This window comes from Ovis aries, chromosome 5 (genome assembly GCF_016772045.2).
Source record: "Ovis aries strain OAR_USU_Benz2616 breed Rambouillet chromosome 5, ARS-UI_Ramb_v3.0, whole genome shotgun sequence".
In the NCBI taxonomy this organism is placed as follows: domain Eukaryota; kingdom Metazoa; phylum Chordata; class Mammalia; order Artiodactyla; family Bovidae; genus Ovis; species Ovis aries.
The window spans coordinates 41,499,457-41,523,658 of NC_056058.1; the positions used below are offsets into that span (position 1 = coordinate 41,499,457).

At 57.6% G+C, this 24,202-nt stretch overlaps 2 protein-coding genes across 6 annotated transcripts; both read left to right on the top strand.

Annotated features, from left to right (window-relative positions):
* The first annotated feature begins 143 nt into the window (after positions 1-143).
* DAZAP1 (DAZ associated protein 1) lies at positions 144-19,327 on the top strand. 5 transcript variants are annotated; one of them, XM_027970193.2, is made up of 12 exons: positions 144-327; positions 6,625-6,665; positions 7,140-7,306; positions 7,585-7,650; positions 9,053-9,163; positions 9,948-9,996; positions 12,960-13,042; positions 15,171-15,324; positions 16,139-16,168; positions 16,274-16,414; positions 16,981-17,157; positions 18,413-19,327. In XM_027970193.2, exons 1-12 carry the CDS (start codon positions 299-301, stop codon positions 18,583-18,585), a joined length of 1,221 nt encoding a protein of 406 aa, XP_027825994.1. In that variant the 5' UTR covers positions 144-298; the 3' UTR covers positions 18,586-19,327. The 5 variants fall into 5 exon arrangements, with proteins under 5 accessions (XP_027825994.1, XP_027825995.1, XP_027825998.1 ...); XM_027970194.2 differs by having other exon boundaries at positions 9,056-9,163; XM_027970197.2 differs by lacking the exon at positions 18,413-19,327 and adding an exon at positions 17,742-18,402.
* A 2,492-nt stretch (positions 19,328-21,819) lies between these two features.
* RPS15 (ribosomal protein S15) lies at positions 21,820-23,579 on the top strand. The gene is made up of 4 exons (XM_015096022.3): positions 21,820-21,882; positions 22,274-22,359; positions 23,115-23,349; positions 23,434-23,579. The coding sequence occupies exons 1-4, from the start codon at positions 21,880-21,882 to the stop codon at positions 23,545-23,547; spliced, it is 438 nt and encodes a 145-aa protein (XP_014951508.2). The 5' UTR covers positions 21,820-21,879; the 3' UTR covers positions 23,548-23,579.
* Positions 23,580-24,202: the final 623 nt, after the last annotated feature.

A 24,202-nucleotide genomic window follows, 5' to 3' on the forward strand; every position in this document is an offset into this window, starting at 1 on the left:
CGCGGCGGCCGAACGTCGGCGGCGCGGCTGTCCCGCCGCACGCACGCACGCACGCACACGGGCGCACCCCTGGCCCCGCCCCCGGAGGCCCCGTGCGGGAGCGCGCTCGGGCGTGCGCAGGGCGGCGGCGCGGGCGCGGGGGCGCGCGGTGACCGTTGGCGCTGAGGGGAGGAGGCAGCGCGGCCGCCGCCGTTGCGCAGATCCGGGCCGCGGCTGTGGGGAGGGCGCCGGGGCCAGTGACCTTCCGGAGGCGGGAGCGAGCCAGGGGGCCCGGACTCCGAGCGCCGCCACCGCCGCCATGAACAACTCGGGCGCCGACGAGATCGGGTGAGGACGCGCCGGCCCGCGCCGCCGCCTCGGCCGGCCCCCGCCCAGACCGGCCCGGCCCGTCAAGGTCACGCCGCGGGGCCGCGCCGAGCCGGCGGTCGGGGGTCCGGGGGCGCGACGGGCCGGGGTCCCCTGGCCTTCCGGGCCCCCCGCTGCCTCGTGGCCTGGGACCCCGAGCGGGAACCGGGGGTCCAGGGAGTCCTGTGGGTCTGGTCTCCCCGCCGCCTCGTGGTCGGAGACCCCAAGGTTCAACCGGAGAGAATCCGAGGAGTCTTGGAGGTCCAGGCGCCCTGCCGCTTCCTGACCAGGAACCCCGAACTTGACCTGGGGGTTCTTGGGGGTCCCCTGTGTTTCATGGTTGAGGGAGACCCCGCCGCCTGGCCAGAGTTTACCGTCGGGGCCCCTCGGTCGGAAACCTAGGAGGTCCGGGGCATGCTTTTTGCCCCCGCGCCTGTATTTCCCACTGGCGGGGGGCAGAAGTGTCCCCGCGCCCGTGTTTTTCCTCGGGGACCTCGAACAGGAACCTGGGGGGTCCAGGGCGCCCCCAGCCCGTGCGCGAACTTGGCGGCTCAGCGCACGTGGCGGCCTGGTCCCGGGGGGTTCCAGTGCTGCCGCCGCCCAGCTTTTCCCACCCAGGACTCACAGCGGCGGCCTCTCCACCATCCACTCCACTACCAAGTGAGGGTTTGCAAACCGAGAGCCCGAGGGCCAAGGTCATGGGGGCCGGTCCCCGGTCTGCTTGCCGCGCACCCTGAAGTGTCCACCATCTCGGCGCCTCCGCGCCACCTGATGGGTGTCTGCAACCGTTGTTTTCATGTTGCTCGAGCCCCTTCCTGCTCAGCCCCCATCTAAGCCCCATGGGTGTGTTTGAGATAGAGACCTGGAAACTTTGTCGATGGACTGACGGTGGTGATTCTGAGGTCTTTCTTCTCCTTGGTGTAGCTATTAGCGAGAGGAGGTTTGTTATAGCTAAGTTTTCCCTTTTAATTATACCCTTGCCTAATGCTAAACGAGCGGGAGAGCAGGGAAGCGCTCCCAGAGGAACCAGAAAATCCATTTCTGCCCTAGTCTAGGGGTTTGGTCTAGTTTTCTTTGCAGAGACTGGTTCCTACAGCATCAGCATAATTTTATAGTTAAATCCTTTTTTGCGAAGATGGCAAAACAGCCTGGGCTGGGTTTCCCTGGCCTTGTGTACATTTCTGAGTGCCCTTCGCTTTGAACAGATGCAGTGTTTACAAAACGTTTGATTTGGTGAGTAAGTCATTGTTTGTGGCTGGATGGCTGGTCAGGCTCCGGCAGCAGGTTACACCAGAAGACAGAAAATGTGTTTGTGGGTTCCCGGATCCAGAGTCCCCATGGCTCTTAGAGCACCAGAAAGAAGGCACTTAGCTTCTAGCCTGGTCTGTTTGGGAGAGAGGTGCAGGCCCTGGCAGTCTGAGCTGTGTGTAGGGTAAATGAAAAGTTGCAGCACTTCCGATGGGAAACTAGCCTGTGGGCAGAATGAAAGTTGTAGCCCAAAGGGCTGGACTTGAGGGGGGCCAGCAGTCTCGCTCAGCCAAACGGATCTTTTCCTGACTTCTTAGACCTGGAGGGAAGGGAGCCTCCAGGTCTAGGAGGCCTGCCTCTTATTCTTGAGGAGGTAGTCAGGCTGGGCTCCCTAGCAGTTTCCCTGTACAGCTTGTATCAGCGCATGGGCGAGGGCGGAGCCAGGATCCCCACTGCTTCTGGAAGGTCCCACCCTCTGTACGGTAGACTGACCCCAGACCCATGGGCAACCTGGAGAGGCCGCAGAGTTGGTAGCAGGATGGGATCAGGGACCTGCCTGGCTGTGTTCCCTGCCCCGGCACCCCAGCAAATCCAGCCAGGCCACCTGACTTCTAAAGCTGTAGATCTTGGGTGTCCTGGGAACTGGTCATTGCTGCCCCACAGCACTGCTGTTTTTGTTTTCTGGGGGAGCCTTGTTTCTGGCGGCTATGGGGAGTGCAGGTCCACCTTAACTTTCTTGTTCTGGTGGCTGTTCCAGTGCAGTACTTGTGACCCCGCTGGCTCCCTCACCATGGGCCCCCTTGTTTGCTGGGGGGACCACAGTTGCCCACTCAGGGTGGTTGCCACATGGTGCTCAGAGGAAGCAATCGCCTGTGTCGCGGGGGTATGATGGTCTGACTGGTCACTGGTGGCACCCACTGTCCTCTCTGACTGCCTTCACTGTGGTGTCCAGTCAGCCTCTCTGAGTGGCTCTTGGGGAGAGTTTGACAGGCCATGGGGTGGCTCCCCTCCTGGATGGGGATCCACATCCTCAGGAAGTGTGTGATGCTTGGATGCCACCCCACTGGGGAACTGCGCTTCTGCACTGGAGTCTCTGAAGGCAGACCTTCCCTGCATCTGGATGTGATAGGCTGGGCTTTCAGCATCCTGGTTGTCACAATGGCCCGGTGGCCAGAGTGGAACCAGGGCAGGTCTCAGGGCAGAGGGCCAGGGGGAGTGGCCACTGTTACACATGGCCTCGCAGGGAGCCGTCGGTGTAGTAGCCTGGTCTCTGCCATGGACTTGGAGAGTCAACTTGAAGGAGGGTCTTCTGACTGAGGTTCCTGGAGCTGACAGGTTGTGGAGGCAAAGAGGAGTGAGTGGGCCTTTCATCTGGCAGACGTGGTTCTGCTGGCGGCCCACGGGCTGGTGAGGAAGGACACCGATGTGTCCGAAGAGAGCTTTCTAGGGGGACCTGTAAGGGGAGCAGCACTGGGTGTGGGTCTCTGGGAGAGAGACCTGGGCAGGTTGGGGGGTGGGTAGTGAAAGGCTGGAGGTGGGTGGGGGTGGAGGCCATGTGGGGCTTGGGTGACTTAGCTCCAAGGGGTCTGAAGGTGGGCTGACGGGTCCGTGGGCCAGCTCTCTGTGGAGTGGTTGGTGTGGAGCTCTGGCTGGGTCACAGGGTGTGGACCTGGAGTGTGCCAGGCCGGCTTGCCAAGGCCTAAGGGAGTGAGCACCTGTGGCGGGAGTCGTCCTTTGGTGGGAAGGAGGTGTCTTGTGTTCTGGACCTGTCCTGGGCATTGCAGGGTGGAACAGCATCCCTGGTCTGATGCCCCCAGCAGGTAGGACTGTCCTGTTGAGGTCTCCTGTTTGAAAGAGAGTGCTTTTTGAGGCCTGGTTCCCACCCAGTGTGTCCAGGCTGTCTGCTCCTGGGGGCTAGGACATGGATCCAGGGCTGCTTGGACAACTGCACGATTGGCCGTGAGGGTTGGGGGCAGTTCCACTTGACCCCTATCTGGTTGCAGACAATGTGGCAGAGCCTCCTTGGTGGAGCAGACTGAGGCTTAGAAGGGTCAAGGGACCTGGTCAAGGTCATTCTTGGCATGGCTGAGCTAGAGTGGGGAGCCCGCACTCCTGGTGAGCTGGCCTGCTGTGCCTTCCCTGATGCTCCTGCAGTGCTTCCTCTTGAGGGGTGGTGCTGTGGCCAGGTTTCGGTGAGAGGTCACTGTCGGTGGGGGGCGGCGCTCTGGCTGGCGAGAACACACTGGTCCTGTCTCGGGGCACTCAGTGAAGGCCAGGCTAGGGTCTCGCGTGTGCAGCCCCCAGAGTCCATGAGAGGTGATCTCTTCTGCAGGTGAAGGAAAGCCCAGACTGTGGGAAGAGACCCCCACCTCACCCCTTGTTTTCGGGGATGTAGTCTGTCACAGAGGGCTCAAAGTGGGATGGCTCCCTGGCTGCAGGAAGGCGTGAACACGGGCTGTAGAGGAAGAGAGGGCCTGCCAGTTCACATGATGGACCCGGCCTCAGCCCCCTGCCCTCCGGCTGGTGGTGCCTGCCGTCCAGCGGGTGGCTCTTGCTGTAGGCAACCCAGTTGAGGAAGCCCCCGAAGGCTGACTTTCTGGCATAAATGGCACATGGTTGCCCTCAGGAGCCATCCAGGACTAGGTTTCAGGTCAGCAGGCAGAAGACGGGGCATGCTGCCCAGAGCCTGCCACCCAGTCACCCCTCTGCTGTTGGGGTACAGGCCCAGGAGCCTGCGCTTATCACAGACCACCTGTCTCCGGTCCCAGGGGTGGAGGAGTGGGGTGCAGGGTCTGTGGGGGCCCCCAACTTCAGCTGCAGCTGAGGGATGAATGACACTGTTCAGAGTAGGGCAGGGTTGGAGAGGGCCACACAGGGTTAGCTGATCCTTTCACCTGCTGAGTTGCATATAAACGCTCAACAAGGCCTCAGGTCACCTGGTGCCAAGCAAGTCTGGGCTGGAGGGTGGGCACAGGCCAGTTCCCATGCAGGTGTGTCCGGCTCATCTTGCCCAGGGCCCCTGAGACCACCACGGGTCAGTGAGATCTCCCAGGACATCCTGTCTGCAGACGGGGAGCAAGAGGAGAGAAAATAGATGAAGCCCAAACACAATGCTGGGCCTGGGGCTCTGTAGTTCTTCCCTAGCGTTGTGCCCTGTGTCAGCCAGACCTTATCGCTTCCTCAGTTTTTACCTCCTAGTATCTGTATCTTAGGGCCGGTAGAGCAGTGACAGGAACAGGAGTGCAGTCCCCCGCCCTCCTCACGTGGGTCAGCGTGCCTTTGCGGACCGCCACTGTGTCCTGTTTCCCAAACACAGCGAGGTGATAGCATCAGAAAGCCCCATGTCCATGTCGGCTCCCTGGCCAACTCGGAGTGCGAGTTCCGGTGGGTGTTGTCAGCTGCACAGAGGACGGCCTTTCTCATCTTTTTCCACTAATGTCTGATTTTGAAATTTAAACACAGACTGGAGCGTGGACTGGTCAGACCAGTTCCACCCTCTGCAGCGGGTGGGGTGGGGGTGGGGGTTGGGTGGCTCGGAGGGACACCACTTAGGCCTTCCCATCTTGATCAGATGCAAACTAAGCAGGCAGGTATTCTTCTCAGTTGGGGTTTGTCCTGGGTGTTCTGAGAATGCTCAAGATTTTTTTCCTCTCCAAGCTACTTTTCCACAGCAAACCCATTTGTGCCTGTGCCAAAGGCCTGAGCAGAGAGGCGGTCCACATTGGCCTGGGCCAGATCAAGTCCTGTCATTTGCCCGCCTTGGTGTCAGTCACTGGGGGAGAGGGGCACAGATGGGATTATGCTCCCCAGGGTCTTAGGGAGCAGGAGGAGCCTGCCTGATCTCCCAGGGGTGTGTAGGGGGCGGACGGAATGGTCAGGAGGCTGGGTGTGAGCCCCGGGCCTCCATCCAGGAACGTGCCCTGAATGTGTATGGGGGTGAGGGGCTGCCACCCCAAGTGGGGTGGGAAAATGGTTTCTTCTACCCTGAGCCTCTCTCGCCCAGGGAGAGAGCCACAGTGGGAGGGACCCCTGAGCACAGCTGAGGCCACTGCCTAGGTGGGTCTGTCCCTGTGCCCCAGCTGCCGGTTCTGGGGCCTTAGTGCAGCCAGCCTCAGGGGGCTGTTTTGTCTCCAGGCTGTGCAAGGGGGGATTGGCTGTGGACTGGATAGCACCCAGGTGCCACTCTGAGAGTGCCAGTTTCACTCCTTTTTCTGAGGCAACACGCGGGATAGAGAGTGCCCTGCCTTCCCTACTGGTCACACCTGCCCCAGTTGGAGCCCACAGCACGGGGCATCTCTCCTTTCAGCCAGCCCAAGTGTGGCAGGCACTGACTGGTGGGCTCCTGGGTTCTGGACCCGACCTGAGGTGTGCAGACACCAGGCACGGAGGCTCTGGGAACGGTGGCTCCAGGGAGGCCACCAGTACTTTTCCTCTCACATAGTAGGGCTCTGGCTCGAAAGTATAGCCTAAGCCACTCAGCTAAGTCCAAGCTCCAGGGGCCTCCCCAGAGATTGGTGGTGCTTACTCATTCCCATGTGCTGGGTACCCTTGCTTTGTCCTAAAGCCCCACCACTGCTGCCCCTTGAGTTTGCCATGGGGGGGTCTCAGATGTGGACCTTGAAGTCTTTGGTGTTTGCAGAGCAGTGGGAAGGGGCTGCATGATCCCACTCCCGCGCTCGCGGGGTTGGGGGTGGCAGTCTGTCTTACTGTGGTTGAGGTCAACGTTTGTGTGTGGCTCTGGATGTTGTGACTCATACTCCCGCCATTTGGGCAGATCCCGGTGGCATTTTTCATGCTGTACCATGGCCATGCCCCCGGGTGACCACCCTAGGGTGAGCCCGATGGGCAGCACTGCAGGCAGATCCCTCTGTGGTCGTTGGCCATGCCATGCAGCTTGTGGGGTCTTGGTGCCCTGACCAGGGGTTGAACCCAGGCCTTGGCAGTGAGAGTGTGGAGTCCTAACCACTGGGCTGCTAGGAACATCCTGGGCAGAACCCTCCTGACCCTGAATGTTTTCTTGTTGAATTGCAGGAAGCTCTTCGTGGGCGGTCTTGACTGGAGCACCACCCAAGGTAAGTGCAGATGGGCTGTGGGCATGTGACCTTGTCTTCAAGTTGTGAGAATCAGCTTTTCAATTCTTGACTTACTGTCTGGGTTGCCGGGGGGCACTTGATTGGGAGTAGACTGGGGCAGCGCTTTGGAACTTGATCTTGTGCTGATGCTTCTGGCCAGGGAGGGTGGAGACCGGCTTTGAAGGCAGAGGCTGGAGACGGAGCCAGCAGAGTTAGGCGTTTGTGGTGGTCGCTGTGTTCAGCCTCCGGCCTTGCAGGTGTCCCTCCTTTGGCAGCTCATTCTCCTTCCCGGGGAGACGTGATGCATATTCCTTTCCCTGGCACCCATCCTTCTGCCTCTCCCTATCCGCCGTCCCCACGTCAGCAGGTCAGCCAGCGTAAAGGTTACTGGCTGAACACTCTCCAGGTCAGGCTGCCAGGGTAGTAGCCTGTGACCTGCCTGACGCCTGGCTGTGTGTCCTGACCTCTGAGCAGAGACGCTGCGCAGCTACTTTTCCCAGTATGGAGAGGTCGTGGACTGCGTGATCATGAAAGACAAGACAACCAACCAGTCTCGAGGCTTTGGCTTTGTCAAATTCAAAGATCCAAACTGCGTGGGCACGGTGCTGGCCAGCAGACCACACACCCTCGATGGCCGAAACGTGAGTGCCTGGCCCTGAGGAGGCACCTGCTGCCTTCCTGCTTGGTGCCCCTGCACCTCAGCACTGTGTGGGTGCCGAGGATGGCTTTCCCCTGGGTTGGGTTACAAGAGTTATGACTCTGGAAAAAAAAGTTACAGCTCCGAGCTTAGACCGGACGCTGGGCCAGGATGTGGCCCGGTTGACCTAATGGGCCTGTACCCCTGACCCTACCACCGACACCTCCTCTTGTTGGGAGACAAGCCTCCTGTTCACAGCTGATCCTTTGAAACTTCCGACAGATTGACCCAAAGCCATGCACGCCTCGGGGGATGCAGCCGGAGAGGACGCGGCCGAAGGAAGGCTGGGTAAGGGGCGGGGGTTCCCTCCTGCATGCTTCCCTGGGGCCCTTGCTCAGTCAGACTGAGCGACAGCAGGCCTTCCCGTGTGGCACTGAGCAGCCAAGTTCCTGAGCACTTGGATTGATTCAGTGCCGGGAGCTTTTCATCTTGTAGCCAAGAAGTATCTTATTAATCTACCTTAGAAACGATTGCTCTTGGCTGTTTGTTGTCAGGAACCTCGTGTTCATCCACTCTGATCGCTCCCGCTGCCCCACTCAGCACTCTGCTGGCTGCTCCCCTCCAGGGCTGAGGCCTGTCTATTTTCGCACCTCGAGGACCCTGTGACCCTCCTTTGCCCGCCAGGGCCTGACCAGCTGTCACCAGAGTGTTCTGTTCTCAAGGAGAGCCCTACCAGACATGGTGGACTGGTGCTGTTGAGGGCTGGGACCTGGGAACCTTCATTTCTGGCAGGATTCCCAGCTGTGATGGTAGACAGGGCCTCAGACCAGGTGTGTATGTTTCTGAGTCTAGGAAACATCAAACACAGAAACAGTGGTATAGTGAACACCTGGGTGGAAACACTGCCCAGGTCCTTCAGTAGTCTGCACAGCTGCGCTTCTGTGTGCTCTGTGGGCACTGCGTCCAGGATGCCTGAGGGGACCAAAATCCGTGGGTGCTCAAGTCCCTTCTGTGAAATGGCTATGATGGCACATATGTGCCTCTATGTATCTAAAATCAATTCTAGTTGACTGCGGTGCCTGATACAGTGTAAATAGCTGGCTGGCATGTGGCAAATTCAAGGTTTGCTTTTGAAACTTTGGACTTCTTTTTCTCCAAGTGTTTTTGATCCGTGGTTGGTCGAATCCCAGATGCAGAGCACGCTCGCGCGCGCGTGTGTGTGATGTGTGTGTGTGTCTGTGTCTCTGTGTGTGTCTCTGTGTGTGTGTGTCTCTGTGTGTGTCTGTGTCTCTGTGTGTGTGTGTCTGTGTCTGCCTGTGTGTGTGTGCACGCGCATGCATGCGTGTGTGCGCGTGCCCACCTCTGCTCGTGTCCCTGCCACCAGCACCCCCAACAACGTAGTCTGAGTTCCCGGCTGCAGTGCCTGGGGGAGGCAGCTTCAGGGGTTGTCCGCAGAGGGTGGGATCTGGCCCTGAAGGTGAAGAAGGTGGCGACTGTCCTCAGTCTTAGGAACTTCCCATCACCCTTTGGTCACCAGTGGGGTTGGTGCAGGCCCCACTGCTCATTCTCCGAGCCAGAGACACTCTTTTTGGGGCACTTGGGCCCCTGGCCCCTGTTGGCCTGTGAGGCACTCCTGGACTCCCTGGTCCCCTACGGTGTCTGGTCTGCCTTCAGGGACTGTGCCTTGAATAGCAGGGTGTGTTTGGAGGGTTCCCCACGTGGACTAACCATTTTCTCTTTGTTGAAATAGCAGAAAGGACCCAGGAGCGATAACAGTAAATCAAATAAGATATTTGTTGGAGGAATTCCTCACAATTGTGGTGAGACAGAGCTCAGGGAATACTTCAAGAAATTTGGAGTGGTGAGTCCTTGCCCTGCCCACAGCCACGATCGGGGCGGGAGTGGCAGAGCCCTGTGTCCTGGGGAGTCAAGACAGCTCAAAGCACCCCACATGGCCAGTCACCCACAGGGGAGTGCTTGCTGCAGACGGGGGCCTCGGCTGGTTGTAACTCTGCAGTCGAGAGCACTTGACCGCATCTGGAGAAGTGCTGGACATGGCTGGGTCCCATTCCCTGCCCACACACACACACACACACACACACACACACCCCCCAGGACAGGGTGTGAGGGGATTGTTTTCCAGAAGAGGCTAAAATCTTTCAGAACTTCATGGGGGCTTATACAGGAACTGAATTCTAGTAAGGCAGACAGGAGGCAGGCAGGGCCTTGGTGTCAGGGGTCGGGTAGGGAGGCTATCCCTTGTCCTAAGCAGAAGCATGTGGTCACCTCCAGCTTCCACTGAGCACATGTTCTCTGGCTGCAGTGTGCTTGTCTAAGGGGTGCCTATGTGTGCCCAGGGCCTGCCAAGGAACTCATGCCGCAGTGCACGATGCGGGAGCATGGGGAGGATGCGGGCCCAGCCAGGCCAGCGGCATCGACCCTGAGTGGGAGGTCCTGGCACATGGAGCCCTGGGCCCCTGGTGACCCACCACTGGTCCTGCCCCGCCTATGAGCACTCCTCAGCCTGCTCGCGGCCCTGAGGGTTTCACACCCCAGGAAGTGGGCCTTTTGCGTTGGAACCTCCTGGCTGTGGGCAGACATGCTGCCTGCTGACCTGGGCCCTCAGACTCCTGTCTCTGTTACAGGTCACAGAAGTGGTCATGATCTACGATGCGGAAAAGCAGAGGCCTCGAGGTAAAAGAGATCGAGTTTGTCCTTGTCCTTCCCCTCAGATGGCAAACTATTTCACACTTAGGTGGTGGTTGTAGCGAGCCTGGCCTCAGCACAGGGTGACTCGAGGCTAGCGTAGTCCTTCCCGCGCAGCCCTGGCCTGTCTGCTTCCAAAGGTCAGGCGGTACAGGCTTGGGGTTCTTTCATTTTTGTTTTGTTTTTTAAGCTCATTCTTTGGAAGTTTTTCCAACTTGACATGTATTTCAGCATGGTTTCTGTTTTTAAGCGTGTCCTGAAAGATGAGTGGTTTTGTTAAATGGTGAACTTCCTCAATTATGACCATCTCCTGTTTGAAGTTCACTCAGTGAAGGCGGGGGTTTCATTTCATGTTGTCAGGCTAGGTCTCCCCCAGCTCGGCTTGAACGTGGAGTTACTTTGGTGCGTCCCATGCTTTTTTCTTGTTTTCCTGTTCTTTTTCCTGAAGTCTGTGGGACTGAAGTCTGTGAGGCGCGAAGCTGCCCCAGCTGCCCACACCTGCACGGCCACATTGGTTTGCAAGGCTGGGACACTGGGCACCCAATTTGCGAGCCGTTTTTTTTTCTTCTTCTTTCCCTTCTTTTTTTTTTTTTGGCTGCTGCTATTTGTCCCCGCCTCTGTGTTTTGGTTCCTGAACCGCTTTTGGACCGGCCTCGTGAGCCGAGTGCGTCCAGCCCGCGGCCCCTGCCCAGCCCCTGGAGGCACTGCACCAGCCGCGCGCCCGCAGCATGCGCCCGCCATGCTGGAGAATAGTTTGCCATTTGAACCTCACCCTCCTCTCCCTCCATGGTTAAGTAACGTACTTTCACCTCATGTTGATTAAGCTGTTAAGTCTTAGTCTTAACTTTACATAGACGTACTTGCTTAGTGATGCACTTAAGTGTTTTCATAGAAAAGTACAGTAATGTTAAGTAAGTTGTTTCTCCTTTTCTCTCTGTGAATTATTTGTGATTAACGATATCTCTTTAGATTTCTCTTCTCCAGGTGCTAAATTATATCACACAGGTACAGGCCAGTCCCGCAGTCAGAGGAGGGAGCGGGCTTTGCTCCAGTGGGGTGTAAACGAAGTTTCAGTGTGTTTCTGTTCCGCTTCCTCAGCGGTGATGTCGCCTCTTGACAGACAGACGCATCCCTAGAGGGCCCGCCCCGGGGCTCCCTCCCCACGACTCACCGCCTCTTGCACTCTAAGGACCGCGAGCCCTGTGGCTTCAGACCCTCCTGCACTTGGAGAAAACGTTCACTTTCTCACATGCCGCTCATCACCCATGTTGTGCTCCACCACTTGCCTCCGATCTTGGGGCATCTTGGGACATGGGGTCCTGAGGCTGCTCTTAGATCCCCTGCAGGGCTGCCTGCCGTCCCTGCAGGGCTGCCTGCCATCCTTGGCCTGGGCCCTGGGGTGCGCCGGGCTGCCTGGGCGGGGTCTGGGCAGGAGGGGTTGGCAGGAGGGCACTCCAGGCTTGACCCGCGGATCCGGGTTCCGTGTGGGTCCTGCCATCCTCAGCCGTGGGCCTTGGTGAGTCCCCGTGGGTCCCCCAGTGCTAGGTGGGCGGAGGGTGGGCACCACACCAGGAGTAGCAGTTGGTTAGCAGGTGCCCCAGATAGCATGTCCCCAATTTCTCTTCCTGAGCCTTCCATGCAGCCCCTGCTTCCTCCTCCCTCCCTGTCCCACAGTCCATCTGAGCACCCGGGCCCCTCCCAGGGCTTGGTCCCTGTGCCCCCGGCCCTGCCTCTGCCCCCTCACACTGCTCCTCCACTGCCCATATCCCCATTGCCTGGCCTGTCTTCTCTGGTCTGTTTATTGTTTCTTCTCATTCGGTGTGCGGGCTCAGGCTATGTGCGTGTGTCATGCTTGGACACACGTATGTGCTAGAGAGCTGGCCCCACCCCACAAGGCTGGCGCCCACAATTCTGAGCTAAGCTGCTTTTTTTTTTTCCCGTCTTTGTCCTCTTCCCACCTCGGTTCTGCCAGGAGTCTTTCCCCACGGTCCCTGTGACCGTGGCCCCACATCCCTCTTTGTTCAGCTTGAGAGGCCGGGATCCCAGGGCTGCCCCATCCTGTATCCACATCCCTGTAAGCTCTGTGCCCCGCCCTTCCCCTGCACCCTAGTCCCTTCTCTGCACCCCTCTTCTGACTCTCCTCTGCCCTTCTCTGGCCTGTCCTTTGTTCCGCAGGGTTTTCCGGCAGTTGCTGCCATGAGTGGTCTTAGTGCTCAGCGCAGTTGGGCCCCCGGGGACGAACAGCAGCCTGAGGGCTGGATACGCAGGCTAGCCAGGCGGCCCGCCCACCAGACCAGCAAACTTCGTTTATACTGCACTCTCTTGTGTTTGGGAAACACTAAATTGTCTTTCCCGTTAAAATTGTCCTTTTGACGACATGGTGCCTCTTGCTCTTGCTGCTGACAGCAGTGTTTGAGCTGCTGGAACCCCTTGTGGCCTGTATCTCTGTGTATTTAGTCCATAGATACGTACAGATATAGACACTGTGTGCATACATATGGTACTTGGGCAGGACTCCTCGGGCTTACCCAACAGTGTTGGGCAAGCTTGGCGAGGCTCTCACTGTGGTAGAGACGTGCCTCCGTTAACGCTAGAGCAGTGTACGGCTGCTGTCAGCACTAGCTGCCAAGCGATTGCCAGCCGAGGGGGAGGACCCTGGGTTTCAGAAAAGCACAAGCGCACCCATGACACATTTGGGGCTGCCTGCCCGCTGGGCCCTTACCACCCCACTGTCCAGACGGCGGCTAAGACACGCCCAGGGGTCCCAAGGTCGTCTTTGATTTATAACTGGCCGCAGTGTCTGGGCTGAGATCAGCTCCTGCCCCGCAGCCTCACACACCGGCTTCGCTGAAACCCTTGGTCGATCCCTCGGCCCGTCCCTAATACTGTTCATCATCCTGTTTTGTGTCACAACACCCTGCTACCTTGATTCACTCTTCGTCGTTGGCTAGGTTTTGGATTTATTACTTTCGAGGACGAACAATCAGTGGACCAGGCTGTCAACATGCATTTTCACGACATCATGGGCAAAAAAGTGTGTAGTTGTAGTTTTATTTTACCTTAAGACCAAACCAAGTCTTAGGCAACCTAGGGATTTCACTGGAGAGGAGATCCCTTGGCAGGAGAAGGGCCGGGCAAGTGGTCCTGGGACCCATCCTGTGGGTCAGACCTGATTCAGGTGCCCCTGGCTCTAGAGCCCCTGGGGATGGCCGGGAGGGTGGGCGGGCTGCGTCCAGTGAAGTCACGGGTTGCCTCAGGCTTGGTTTCAGTGACCTCTCCTTCAGATGTGTGTCCCCTCCCTGACTGTCCCATGCCGGCCTGGAACGTGCCAGGCCGCGAACCTTTGAGAACTGGTTCTGGGTAAAACTGACGGCAACGTAAACATCCTGAAGGATTGGTTTCCAAATTGGGTCACTTACTGTGAACTCGGTCCGACCACATGCTCCTGGTAGTTCTTAACTCCATGCAGTCAAGTGACCTCTGGTTGTTTCATCTTCATACTGTGTTGCTGCCTCGGAGGGAAACTCAGAAAGTGGCCTGATCCCTCCTCGCCCCGTCTCCCAGACCCCTGGCTCCTTGTTCCTGAGGCAAGCCCAGAGCCCCTGCCAGAGCCCCGGCCACCCCATCAGCTGAGACACGGAGGGAACAATGGCCCAGGGTGGCCTCTCTGTCCCTCACATCACAGATGGGCAGCTGGGTCAGCTCCACCTGAGCTTGCTGTGCAGGAGACACAGGCTGTTCTAGGCGCTCATCAGTGGCTAGTTTAGGGTTGATGCGTGCTGTCATGGACACAGGTTCCGAGGTGCCTGTGTACCCTGCTCAAGGTCCTGTGATGGCTACAGCTGGGGGAGCAGTGAGGGCCTCCTCAGGGTGGGGTATGCTCCCAGGGACAGAGTCCAGCCTCAGCCCTGTCTCAAAGGGCAGGGGCCCACTTGTAATTAAAACCTGAGTACAGGCCAGGAAGAGCAGACTTTTTTTTTTTTAAATCACATGGGCTGCTTTGCTTTGTAAGCAGGAACCATATTCCCTTAAGGAAAGTGTGTGAAGACTCATTAATTTGAGTTCTTTGAAACGTCCTGCTGCCACACCGCCTGGAGCTAGCAGAGGTTTTGTTCCCCTCTGTGGAGCGTCCTTGGGGCATCAGAAGGTGGGGTCTTTGTGCCTCTGCGCCCTCCTTGTCCTCTCACAGAACGGGGTTTAGGCCAAGTTGACGGGGTTCTGAATACACAATGTTTGCCAGGCTCCGAGACCCCAAGGACGACTCCAGTGAATTCATTGTCTCTTTCTCATTAAAATTTATCCTACAAGCAAGAGCAACTTGGGATTCTTGAGTGCTGATGCAGCCCTGGAGTTGGGGGTCTGCTTTCAGTCGGCCCAGACTGAAAAGGCTGTGTGAGGGGGCCATGCAGCCTGGCGGGGCGGGCACCTGGTCCTCCGCCTGCCCTCCGCATGCAGTGGTTCCTGGCACCTCCAAAAGGGAAGGCTCCTGGGCTGCTGACCTAACACAGTATGAAGATTGCTTACTGATTCAAATGTCCATTTTATTGCATGTTTGTTTACTTTTTTGTTAGATGTAATGTAAGATTCTCTTATCACATCCATCCCCTCTGACATTATTTTGAGTTAATTGAGATTCTTTAAGCGTTAGCCTGGGGAAGGTAAGTCTTTTATCTTCCATTAGACATTTAAAATACAAAACCTAAGTAAACCAACTGTGTTTCTCAGGTATGAGCTGGAAGCGCAGGCAGGTGGGGGCTCTGAAGAGGGCCTGACGGCCGGAGCGGCCAGGAAAAGGGCTGCGCTTGCGGGGAGGAGCCTGGCCTCTGTGTCCCTGGGTCTACACTGTCCCTTAACTTGACCCAAAGACCCCCTTGTCATACACAGAACTCTGCAGACTCTTGGTCCTCAGCCCAGTCTGCAGTGGGTGGGGCCTCACATGTTTTATAGTTGGATCTGTTGTACCTGAGAAACATTTTTTTAGACAAAAAATTAAAAAATTTTAAGAAAAAAGTTTCTAGTCTAAATAAGGTTTATAGTTAAGTATTTAGTTTTAAGTCATAATAAGATGCTAAGTGTAGTCGTAAGTTACCTGAGGGTGTATCTGAAGGGAAGGGGGCTTGAGACCCCCGGTGTCTCCCTAAATCAGAACTTGGTTTGTCCAGGTGGAAGTTAAACGGGCCGAACCTCGGGACAGCAAGAGCCAAGCGCCAGGACAGCCAGGTGCCAGCCAGTGGGGCAGTCGGGTCGTGCCCAACGCCGCCAACGGCTGGGCAGGCCAGCCCCCGCCTACGTGGCAGCAGGGATACGGCCCACAAGGTAAGGGTGCTGCTTGCCCACCATCCCCAGGAGCTTCCTGCAGCTCTGGCACCTGGGTGGGCCATGTGGGATACGGGAGCCAGAACTGTGGAGTGTTGTCGCCCGGGGCCAAGTGGGTCTGTCCCCTCTGGCACCCCCAGGTGCCAGGGGTGCTGGGGTGGTACCTCCAGGGGAGGTCAGGGGTCATGCCCAGCAGCCAGCTTTGCCCCCAGGGCGAGATCTGAGTCTGGAGTGGACATGGGCAGGTCAGGCTGTCTTCAGAGCTTCACTTGGATGCTCCTCAGAGGAGCAGGGAGGAAACATGAGCTCTGCCTTGTGGGCCCTTTGGGTCTGTTCCAGCTCCCCTGGCTTTGCGCTTGCCATGTAGCAGGGGTGGAGCTTTTAGAGACCACTTGGGATGGCCAGGAGCCTCCATATGGCCTTTAAAACCTAGAGAAGGGCGTCCAAGGAAGGATACCAGTACCCTGAGCTGTAGAGCTGTTTCTACCTGGCTCTAGGTTTTACCCGGTCTCTTCAGAGCTGGCTTTAAAAGTGTTTTTTATTGCAAAATGAGCCATAGCTATAGGAAACCGGTTAGTGAGACCGGATGCTCTCACACTCATCACAGGGAAAGAACCAGCACTTAGCCGGAGGACACCCTGGGTCCCCGCTCTCCTGGCTGACAGCCTCCCTACTGGGTGTCCCTGGAGCTGCTCTGACGTCTTTCCCCTGCACCTGAGATGTGTCAGGAAGCTGGGTCCCCTGGGGAGGCAGGGTCTCCCAATCCATACCTGGTGCTCATGTGGCACACCCCACCCCCCATGTCTCCTTGCAGGAATGTGGGTGCCGGCAGGACAGGCGATTGGTAAGTCCCTGCTGGAAGAAAGCCTAGAAGAGCAAGATCTGAGAGGGGTGGGGCAGGGCAGGCGGGAAAGGGGCTTCTCCGCCTCACCTGTATGCTGTGTTCCAGGTGGCTATGGACCGCCCCCTGCAGGAAGAGGAGCCCCCCCGCCACCCCCACCCTTCACCTCCTACATTGTGTCTACCCCTCCTGGAGGCTTCCCGCCTCCCCAGGGCTTCCCCCAGGGCTACGGCGCACCCCCACAGTTCAGTAAGTGCCTTGGTCCCCTGGGGGTGGGCCTGGGGCATGTCAGCACAGAGAGCCGGCTCCGCACACCTCAGGTGAGGGCTGGACTCACCTTGTCCACTCGGCTGGATTCTCTGTCCCCAGCAGCCTGTGTCCACCAAAAGAGGAGTGCCCCCCTTGACCCCATTGGGCCGGCAGGTGGGGGTGCCGGGGCATGTCATTCAGCCGGCAGGAGGAGTCCTCCCCCTTCCAAACCTCTCCAGCCCTGTGCTGCGTGCTGAGTGAGCCATCTGTGACCAGGGACCCAGGACACTGCAGTTTTGTAGCCTTGCCATGCCATGTGAGCCACCCGACAACCAAGTCAGGCTGCCACTCCCGGTCCAGGCCTAGATCACTTTCATTTCTAATAGGAAAGAGCAGATCTTTCTTCATGGACGCCCACACTTCCCATCCTCCTGGGACCCGGGGCTTAGAACGCAGCCCCACCTCACTCTGCCAGGCTGCAGGCTGGACTGCTGGGGTGGATGCATGTGGTCCTGGCGGCTGAAGAGCGTGAGCACCGCGTCTGTCTGTCTCCTGTCTGTCCACAGGTTTCGGCTACGGACCTCCACCTCCCCCACCAGATCAGTTTGCCCCTCCAGGGGTTCCCCCACCACCGGCCACTCCCGGAGCCGCACCTCTGGCCTTCCCGCCACCTCCATCTCAGGCCGCCCCAGACATGAGCAAACCACCGACCGCCCAGCCCGACTTCCCATACAGCCAATATGGTGAGTGCCTTGCTCCCCATCCACCTGGGGGTTGGGTGCCACAGGACTGTGGGACTGCTTGCAGGGCCCAGGCTTGAGCAGGCCTGAGGTGGGCTCTTGGCCAGGGTGCTGGTGTGGAGGAGCATTCACGGCTCGGCACCTGTGTCCAGGGCCTGTGGGTGTGGGGCCCCCAGCGGGCCTGTGCTGTGTGTGTCTGGGTCTGCCATACGCAGGGTGGGCTTGTGGGCCATGCGGCATCAGTAGGCATCCAGCTTCACCAAGGGGTGCTCACCAAGTAGGTGCTGGAGACCAGGGTCTGCGGCCCATGAGAGCAGCTCGAGTTGGGGCGGGGCATGGGGCTCTCTTGTGCTGAACAGATGCCCCCCAGCACCCCCACATCTCAGGCTCTTGTGCCCTTGGGGTCTTGCCCAGCTGTGATCATGTGGCTTCTCGCCTCACCCAGAGCAGGACACCGCGGTGGTGGGTGCAGTGTTGCTGACCCCTAGAGGGGATGTACGAGCGACTGAGCAAGCATGTGCCCCCCCATCCCCTGCTCCTCTGCCAAGGCCGCCCGGGGCAGTTACCCTGGTCTCATCTCTCGCCAGGCCTGGGCACCTCTTCTCCAGAGCCGCCAGGCTTCGGCCCACACTTTGTTTACACTCTTTTGGTCAGGCTGAGCAGTGATGTGGCCTAGGTAGGTGGTGCCTCCTCCTCCATGGTCCCCACTGCCTGTGCCCGGGCCACAGACGGCACCTCCTCTGCTGTTCTGGGCGGGGGTGGACTCGGCGGTGCCCTCGGGGACGGGCCCTTGCCAGGGTGAGGACCTCAACTGGCCACCACCCCACTGGCCCTGGAGCTCTGCCCTCACGGTTGGCACCACCAACCCAGGGGGCCTCGTGGGGCGGGTTAGCCCTACTCAAAGGAGGGGCAGCACTGTTGGGCTCCAAGCTCTGCAGCTCAGCCTGATCTGTAATGTGTCCTCAAATCCTGGAATCTGCCATGTCCACCCTGAGTTCCACTGGAGAGCAAACTTTGTAGGAGCCTGTGGTCCCCCAGGTCTGGCCAGGTGTCTGTTTCCAAGCTTGAAGGCCTCGCCAGCCGCGAGGGTGCGCCGCAGGCCCCCAGCCCCAAGACAGGGCAGTAAGTGCGGGAAGGGGTCTCAGAGCTGCTCTCCTTTCTGTGAAGATGGCTGCCCGGGTCCCAGTGGGGCTCCGGGGGGGTCCCTCCACCCACTGGGTCCAGGCCCCACCCTAGCTCACCGGGCTCTTCCCCGCAGGTTACGGACAGGACTTGGCCAGCTTCGGACAGGGCTTCTCAGACCCCAGCCAGCAGCCCCCCTCCTATGGGGGCCCCTCGGTGCCTGGCTCGGGGGGTCCCCCCGCTGGCGGAAGTGGCTTTGGACGCGGTCAGAACCACAACGTACAAGGATTCCATCCCTACCGACGCTAGCCGCAGCCCCTCCTTGCAGACGGCAGGCGGCTGAGACCAGGATTCAAACTTGTGAACTCGTGACAATCACAAACTTGGTGGAAATACCGACTCGACCGTGGGGGGAGGGGGGGAGGCTTTTGGCGGTGGCTGTGGGTACCTGGACTGAGGTTTTTAAATATATTTCTTTCTCTAACCCATCAGCACAATAAAAAAAAAGTCACTGGTTCAACAACAGGGTTTAAAAAAAATTCTTCAGCTTTAATTCAAAACTTCAGGTTTCTTTTTCTTCCTTTTTTTTTTTTGAAATTATTTTCCTGAGCCTTTATTTTACCGTATATTGTAAACTTTTATGTTAAAGAAAAAAATATACATTTACAAATTGTGAGATTTTTAAGAGAAATTTTCTACGATGTATACTCGCTTATTTTTTAATTTAAAACAGGGTTTCCGTCGGCACTGGTGGAGGTAAGGGGCGTTTTTAGTCCCTTGCTCCTGGCTTTGAGGGTTGGGACTTGTTGGTCCAGAAACTCTGGGAGCATAAAGAAGAAATCTACTGAGTGTGTTTTGTTTTTTGTTTTCTTCTCTGCTTTTGTCGATTGGCGTGCCTGGCCATATCTGCAGGTGCGTTGTGGGGCCGCGCCTGCCTGTGTCCACCCGCCATCCAGAACCAGGGGGCCAGGCTGGCCCATCTCCCGTGCTCGGGGCTTCAGGGCGTCCGCGCTGACCAGTTTGAATAAAGAAAGTGCGTTTGGACTAGAAACCCACGTTGTGTCCGTCTTTCCCTCTGCTGGGAGTAGCCCCTTCCCGTGTGGGGAGCCAGGCCCTCCTCAGCAGGTATGGGGGTCTTGGGGTCTTGAGCCTGGGGTTGGGGGCCTGCTCAGCTGCAGACCCCCTGTGAGGGGCCTTGGGCACTGGGGTCCATTGGCCACTTACTGGGTGCTGAGGAAGAGGAGTTTAGACAGATCTGGGTGGGGCTTGCCAGGCCCCTTGCACCCCTACAGAAGTGACATCTGCACTGTGGCTTCGAGAAGGCTGCTCACCTTTCCAGGTGTTGGCTGTGGGCAGGGGTGGTGGGACTCCCAGTTGAGGGCTGGTGGGTACAGCTCATTGATCTGAAGGTCGCGGTGATGGGCCAGGAACCTGGGGGCAGGGAGGTGAGGTGGGACGAGCTCCCACCTGCAGAGTTCCTCCTGCCATGTGAAAGGATGGGGCTGTCACTTCACTGTAAAAATCACAAGATTTTAGGGAAAAAGTGATTTGAAAATGTCCTGGATGGCTCCAGTGTGCTGGACTGGAAATAATGCAATGAACTCAAATGGCCAGAAAGCCCTGGCCCAACCAACAGACCAGCTCTGAGAGCCAGAGAGAAAGGCACCTTCTCCCCTAGACCCAAAATGCCCCTCTTCCCGTCCCTTCTACGTGTCACATCTCTTTTAGTCCTTAGACTACTGCTTTCTTTTGCATTAAATGAATATTTTCTAGTGTAATATTTTAATTCTTTCAAAGATTTTTTTTCATTGTAGTTTTTGAGGTTTTTAGAGTACCATATGCACCTGTTTGGTTGCTTTTTATTGTGACAAAATTTAAGATTGGTCATTTTTAACCATTTCTAAGTATACACAGCTCGGTGGCATTAAGCACACAGTCATGTTGTGCAGCCATCCCCACCATAATCTCTAGAACTTCCTCATCTTCCCAAACAAATCTCACTCACCCTCCAGCCCCAGCCCCGCACGATCTACTTTCTGTCTATGGGTCTGAGTCCTGTAGGGACCTCTTCTGAGTGAAGTTGTACAGTATTTGTCCTGTGTTTAGGCTCTCACACTGTTTCTTCCAGGTCCATCCACATTGGAGCAGGTGTCAAAATGTCCTTTTCAAGGCTGGATAATATTTCACTGTGTGAACAAACCACATTGTTTATCCATCATCCATGGATGGGCACTAGTTGTTTCCACGTCTTGTCAATCATGCTGCTGTGAACAGGCGTGTGCAAAGCTGTTTGAGTCCCTGCTTTCAGTTCCTCGGGGTGTGCACCCAGGAGTGGAATTGTTGACATCATGGAACTACATACATCTTAGTGTACCAGAATCACCTTTGGATGGACACTGTTCCACTGAATATTGACAAAGTATGCCTGGGGTGTTGTGGTTCATGGGGTCACAAAGAGTCGGACACAACTGAGTGACTGAACTGAACCCCTATATAGTTCTTGTCTCTTGTCCTGTTCTTGGTATTGTTATATTACCCCTCTATGTGTTGCAAACCTAATACTGCAGTTACAGTTGTTACTTTACATAATTCTGTTAAAGGCTTGCAGGTCCTTATCAGGGATGCCATTTCTAACCATCTGTGCAAAGCCAGTGTCCCACCCTCTTGGCTCAGATATCTGTATGACCTTGTCCCTTACAGGTCTGCCTCAACCATCCTCCCTATGGAGCCAGCCAGAACCCCAGACAGCGCCTTCTGCAAACAGGCACTCCGTAAACACTTTTTAACATGGGTTCTATTATAGAGGTTATGCAGCAACAATATGAGTTTTCAAAATGGGCAGTGACGAATCACACGTGCCCCAGTTGAAGAAGGAGCTCCCATACACTAAGCAGCCAGCTCCAGCCTGGGGGTTCCAGCAGTGGAGGGCAGCTGTTGTTCAGTCACTCAATCGTGTCCGACTCTGCAAACCCATAGACTGCAGCACGCCTGGCTTCCCTATCCTTCACTATCTTCTGAGTTTGTTTAAATTCGTGCCCATCGAGTCGGTGGTACTATCCAATCATCTCCTCTGTTGCCCGCTTCTCCTGCCCGCAGTCTTTCCCAGGATCCTGATGCTTTTCCAAGGAGTGGGCTTTTCGCATCAGATAGCCAAAGAACTGGAGTTTCAGCTTCAGCATCAGTCCTTTCAGTGAATAATCAGGGTTGATTTCTTTAGCATTGAGTGGTTTGATCTCCTTGCTGTTCAAGGGACTCTCAAGAGTGTTCTTCAGCACCACAATTCGAAAGCATCAATTCTCTGGCGGTCAGCCTTCTTTACGGTCCAACTCGCACATCCGTACATGACTACGGGAAAAACCATAGCTGTGATTATACACATCTTTATCTCTGCTTTCTAATTTGAGGTCCAGGTTTGTCATGGCGGCGGGGCTCTTTTATTCTTCGGAGACAGAATTCTGACCTCCGGACAGCAGACGGCGCGCGTCCTCTGTCGGGAAAGCGGAAGCGGAAGCGCTTGCGCACGCAGGCCGGGGGCGGGGCATTGAGACCCCGCGATAACTGCGCTGGCGCAGAACGAAAAATCCTTTCTCAAGAACCGGCAAGATGGTGAGTGTTACGTCCTCCTTGTATGTTCCGGGTTCATCCGGTGCCATCCGAGCTCTGGCCCATAGCGGAGGCCGAGGTCAAGCCGCGAGGCTGCGGGCCTCTCCCGCAGGCCTGTGGAACCGCCGGATATGGGGGTGTGGGGCGGGCTTGCTGGTTGTCAGGATGACTCGGGGCAGGGAAGGCCTGTGTCGGCCCGCTTGTCCCAGCCGAGCCTCCGTAGCCCGAAGCCGCGCGGGCCGCCCTGGATCGGGTGCAAGGTGGTGCGTGCCCATGGGCTCCCATACCGGGAGCGCTGCGCGGTTTTCGGCGGGAGCCGCGGGCCCACTGACCTCACTGTGGGGACTGGGGGTGGATCTCGGGCACCCGCTCACCCCCGGCCCGGCCCGCGCAGGCGGAAGTAGAACAAAAGAAGAAACGGACCTTCCGCAAGTTCACCTACCGCGGCGTAGACCTCGACCAGCTGCTGGACATGTCCTAGTAAGTCGTGGCGGGCAGGGGGTTGGCGGCTGGAGGGGTCCCCAGGGTGGGTTGAGGGCTGCAGCCTGACCTGCGGCCGTGGACCGTATGTAGGCGAGAGGGCGGGGCTGAGTGCGGATAAAAATGAGTCCTTGAGGATTGAACTGAACGGGTTTTCCACGAGTCCCTTTTGGACGTTTTGGCGTCCACTCGGACACGTAAAGGCCGCTCTAGCCCGCGAGCCTTACAAGATAGGGCAGCCGCCGTATCTGGGGGATTTGGCACGTGGGCGGGAGTTTGGCGACCCTTGCTCTAAGGTTTGGCCGGAGCTGGAGACATCTAGGCCGGGGGGTGCGAAGCCCGGGCCCCGGATGGGAAGGGAGGCTCATGACGCCTTTCTCCTAGAGCTGTGCGCGGTCTGGGGCGGAAGGGCCGGCTTCCTAGGGGGCACACCATAGGGTCCTCATCTGCCGGGGGCTTCTCAGGGTGGCCCCACTGCTGGGTTCTTGCGGCTAGCAGAGCAGAGCAGGGTACCCGCGAGTTTGCAACTCCCCGAGTCACCTGTTTTTCCGGCTCAGCTTACTCGTTTGTAGATAGCGGAGCGGGGATTCTCGAACTGGAGAGCTTCTCCCTCGCGAACGTTCGGAGCGGGTGCTGTGGGCCCTGGCCGGGCGGGGAACGTTGCTCTCGGAGTTCCTGGTGAAGCAGTAGTGTTCCTGGTGGGCTGTGGGGCCGAGCCGGGCCTCAGACCGCCTACTCTGTGCCCTCACCCGCAGTGAGCAACTGATGCAGCTATACAGCGCGCGCCAGCGACGGCGGCTGAACCGCGGCCTGCGGAGGAAGCAGCACTCGTTGCTGAAGCGGCTGCGCAAGGCCAAGAAAGATGCGCCGCCCATGGAGAAGCCCGAGGTGGTGAAGACGCACCTGCGCGACATGATCATTCTGCCCGAGATGGTGGGCAGCATGGTTGGCGTCTACAACGGCAAGACCTTCAACCAGGTGGAAATCAAGGTGCGTGTGGGATGAGCTGGGCCTGGGGGTGGTGGGGCCCTGCCGCCGTGCCTCCGCTGACTATCCCCCACCCTTCCTCTGCAGCCTGAGATGATTGGCCACTACCTAGGCGAGTTCTCCATCACCTACAAGCCCGTGAAGCACGGTCGGCCCGGTATTGGGGCCACCCATTCCTCCCGCTTCATCCCCCTCAAGTAACCTGCTGGCCAATAAAAGCAGAGATTTCTCTAGTCCTGAGTGCGACCTGTGTTTACTTCCTGTGGGTGCTGTGACCCATCAAGACTCCCAGGAATGGGGCTGGGCATGATCAAAAAATCTGGAGGCTAAGGTGAAAAATGGGCCAGAGCCAGGCAGCATGTGACCTGGGCTTTCCTGCTGTAGACACATCCGTTCTCAGGGAGGTTGAGGCTAGGGATCAGGTGTACTGGGTTCTGTGACAAGTCCTGGGATGTCCAGGGGCCTGTGCTGCCTTCCCTATGCCCCAGCCACTCCTGGACTGAAGGCAGCATTTCCCCTTCTGGAGCCCTTCTTCCCAAGTTCCCCCAGTGGGCCCACCTGTGGACAGTGACCTGACCTCCCTCCCCCATGCTCCAGCTTCTCACACGTTTCCCATGGTTCCTCAGTGCCCTGGGCAATCAACCGTGCTGCCCACGTCTGTCCCTCTTCTTGGCTTCCCTTGCGCTCCTGATCAGCTTCTAAAGATCTTCCAAAGTAACTCCAGGGCCCAACCCTTGCATTGAGGCTTCCTGGGGTGTCCTGTGGGTGGGATCACCCCCATCTACCATGTTCCCTAAAGTGTTCCTGTCAGGTGTTACTTCCTTCACGATGGCAAAGATGGCAGGTGCATCAGTGA

Bases quoted from the DNA above. Each gene is read 5' to 3' on its own strand.
- DAZAP1 (XM_027970193.2), top strand. From the start codon at position 299: ATGAACAACTCGGGCGCCGACGAGATCGG. The intron at 7,307-7,584 runs GTGAGTGCCTGG...AACTTCCGACAG, and splicing joins ACACCCTCGATGGCCGAAAC to ATTGACCCAAAGCCATGCAC. The intron at 13,043-15,170 runs GTGTGTAGTTGT...TGGTTTGTCCAG, and splicing joins ACGACATCATGGGCAAAAAA to GTGGAAGTTAAACGGGCCGA.
- RPS15 (XM_015096022.3), top strand. The intron at 22,360-23,114 runs GTAAGTCGTGGC...CCTCACCCGCAG, and splicing joins CAGCTGCTGGACATGTCCTA to TGAGCAACTGATGCAGCTAT. The intron at 23,350-23,433 runs GTGCGTGTGGGA...CTTCCTCTGCAG, and splicing joins TCAACCAGGTGGAAATCAAG to CCTGAGATGATTGGCCACTA.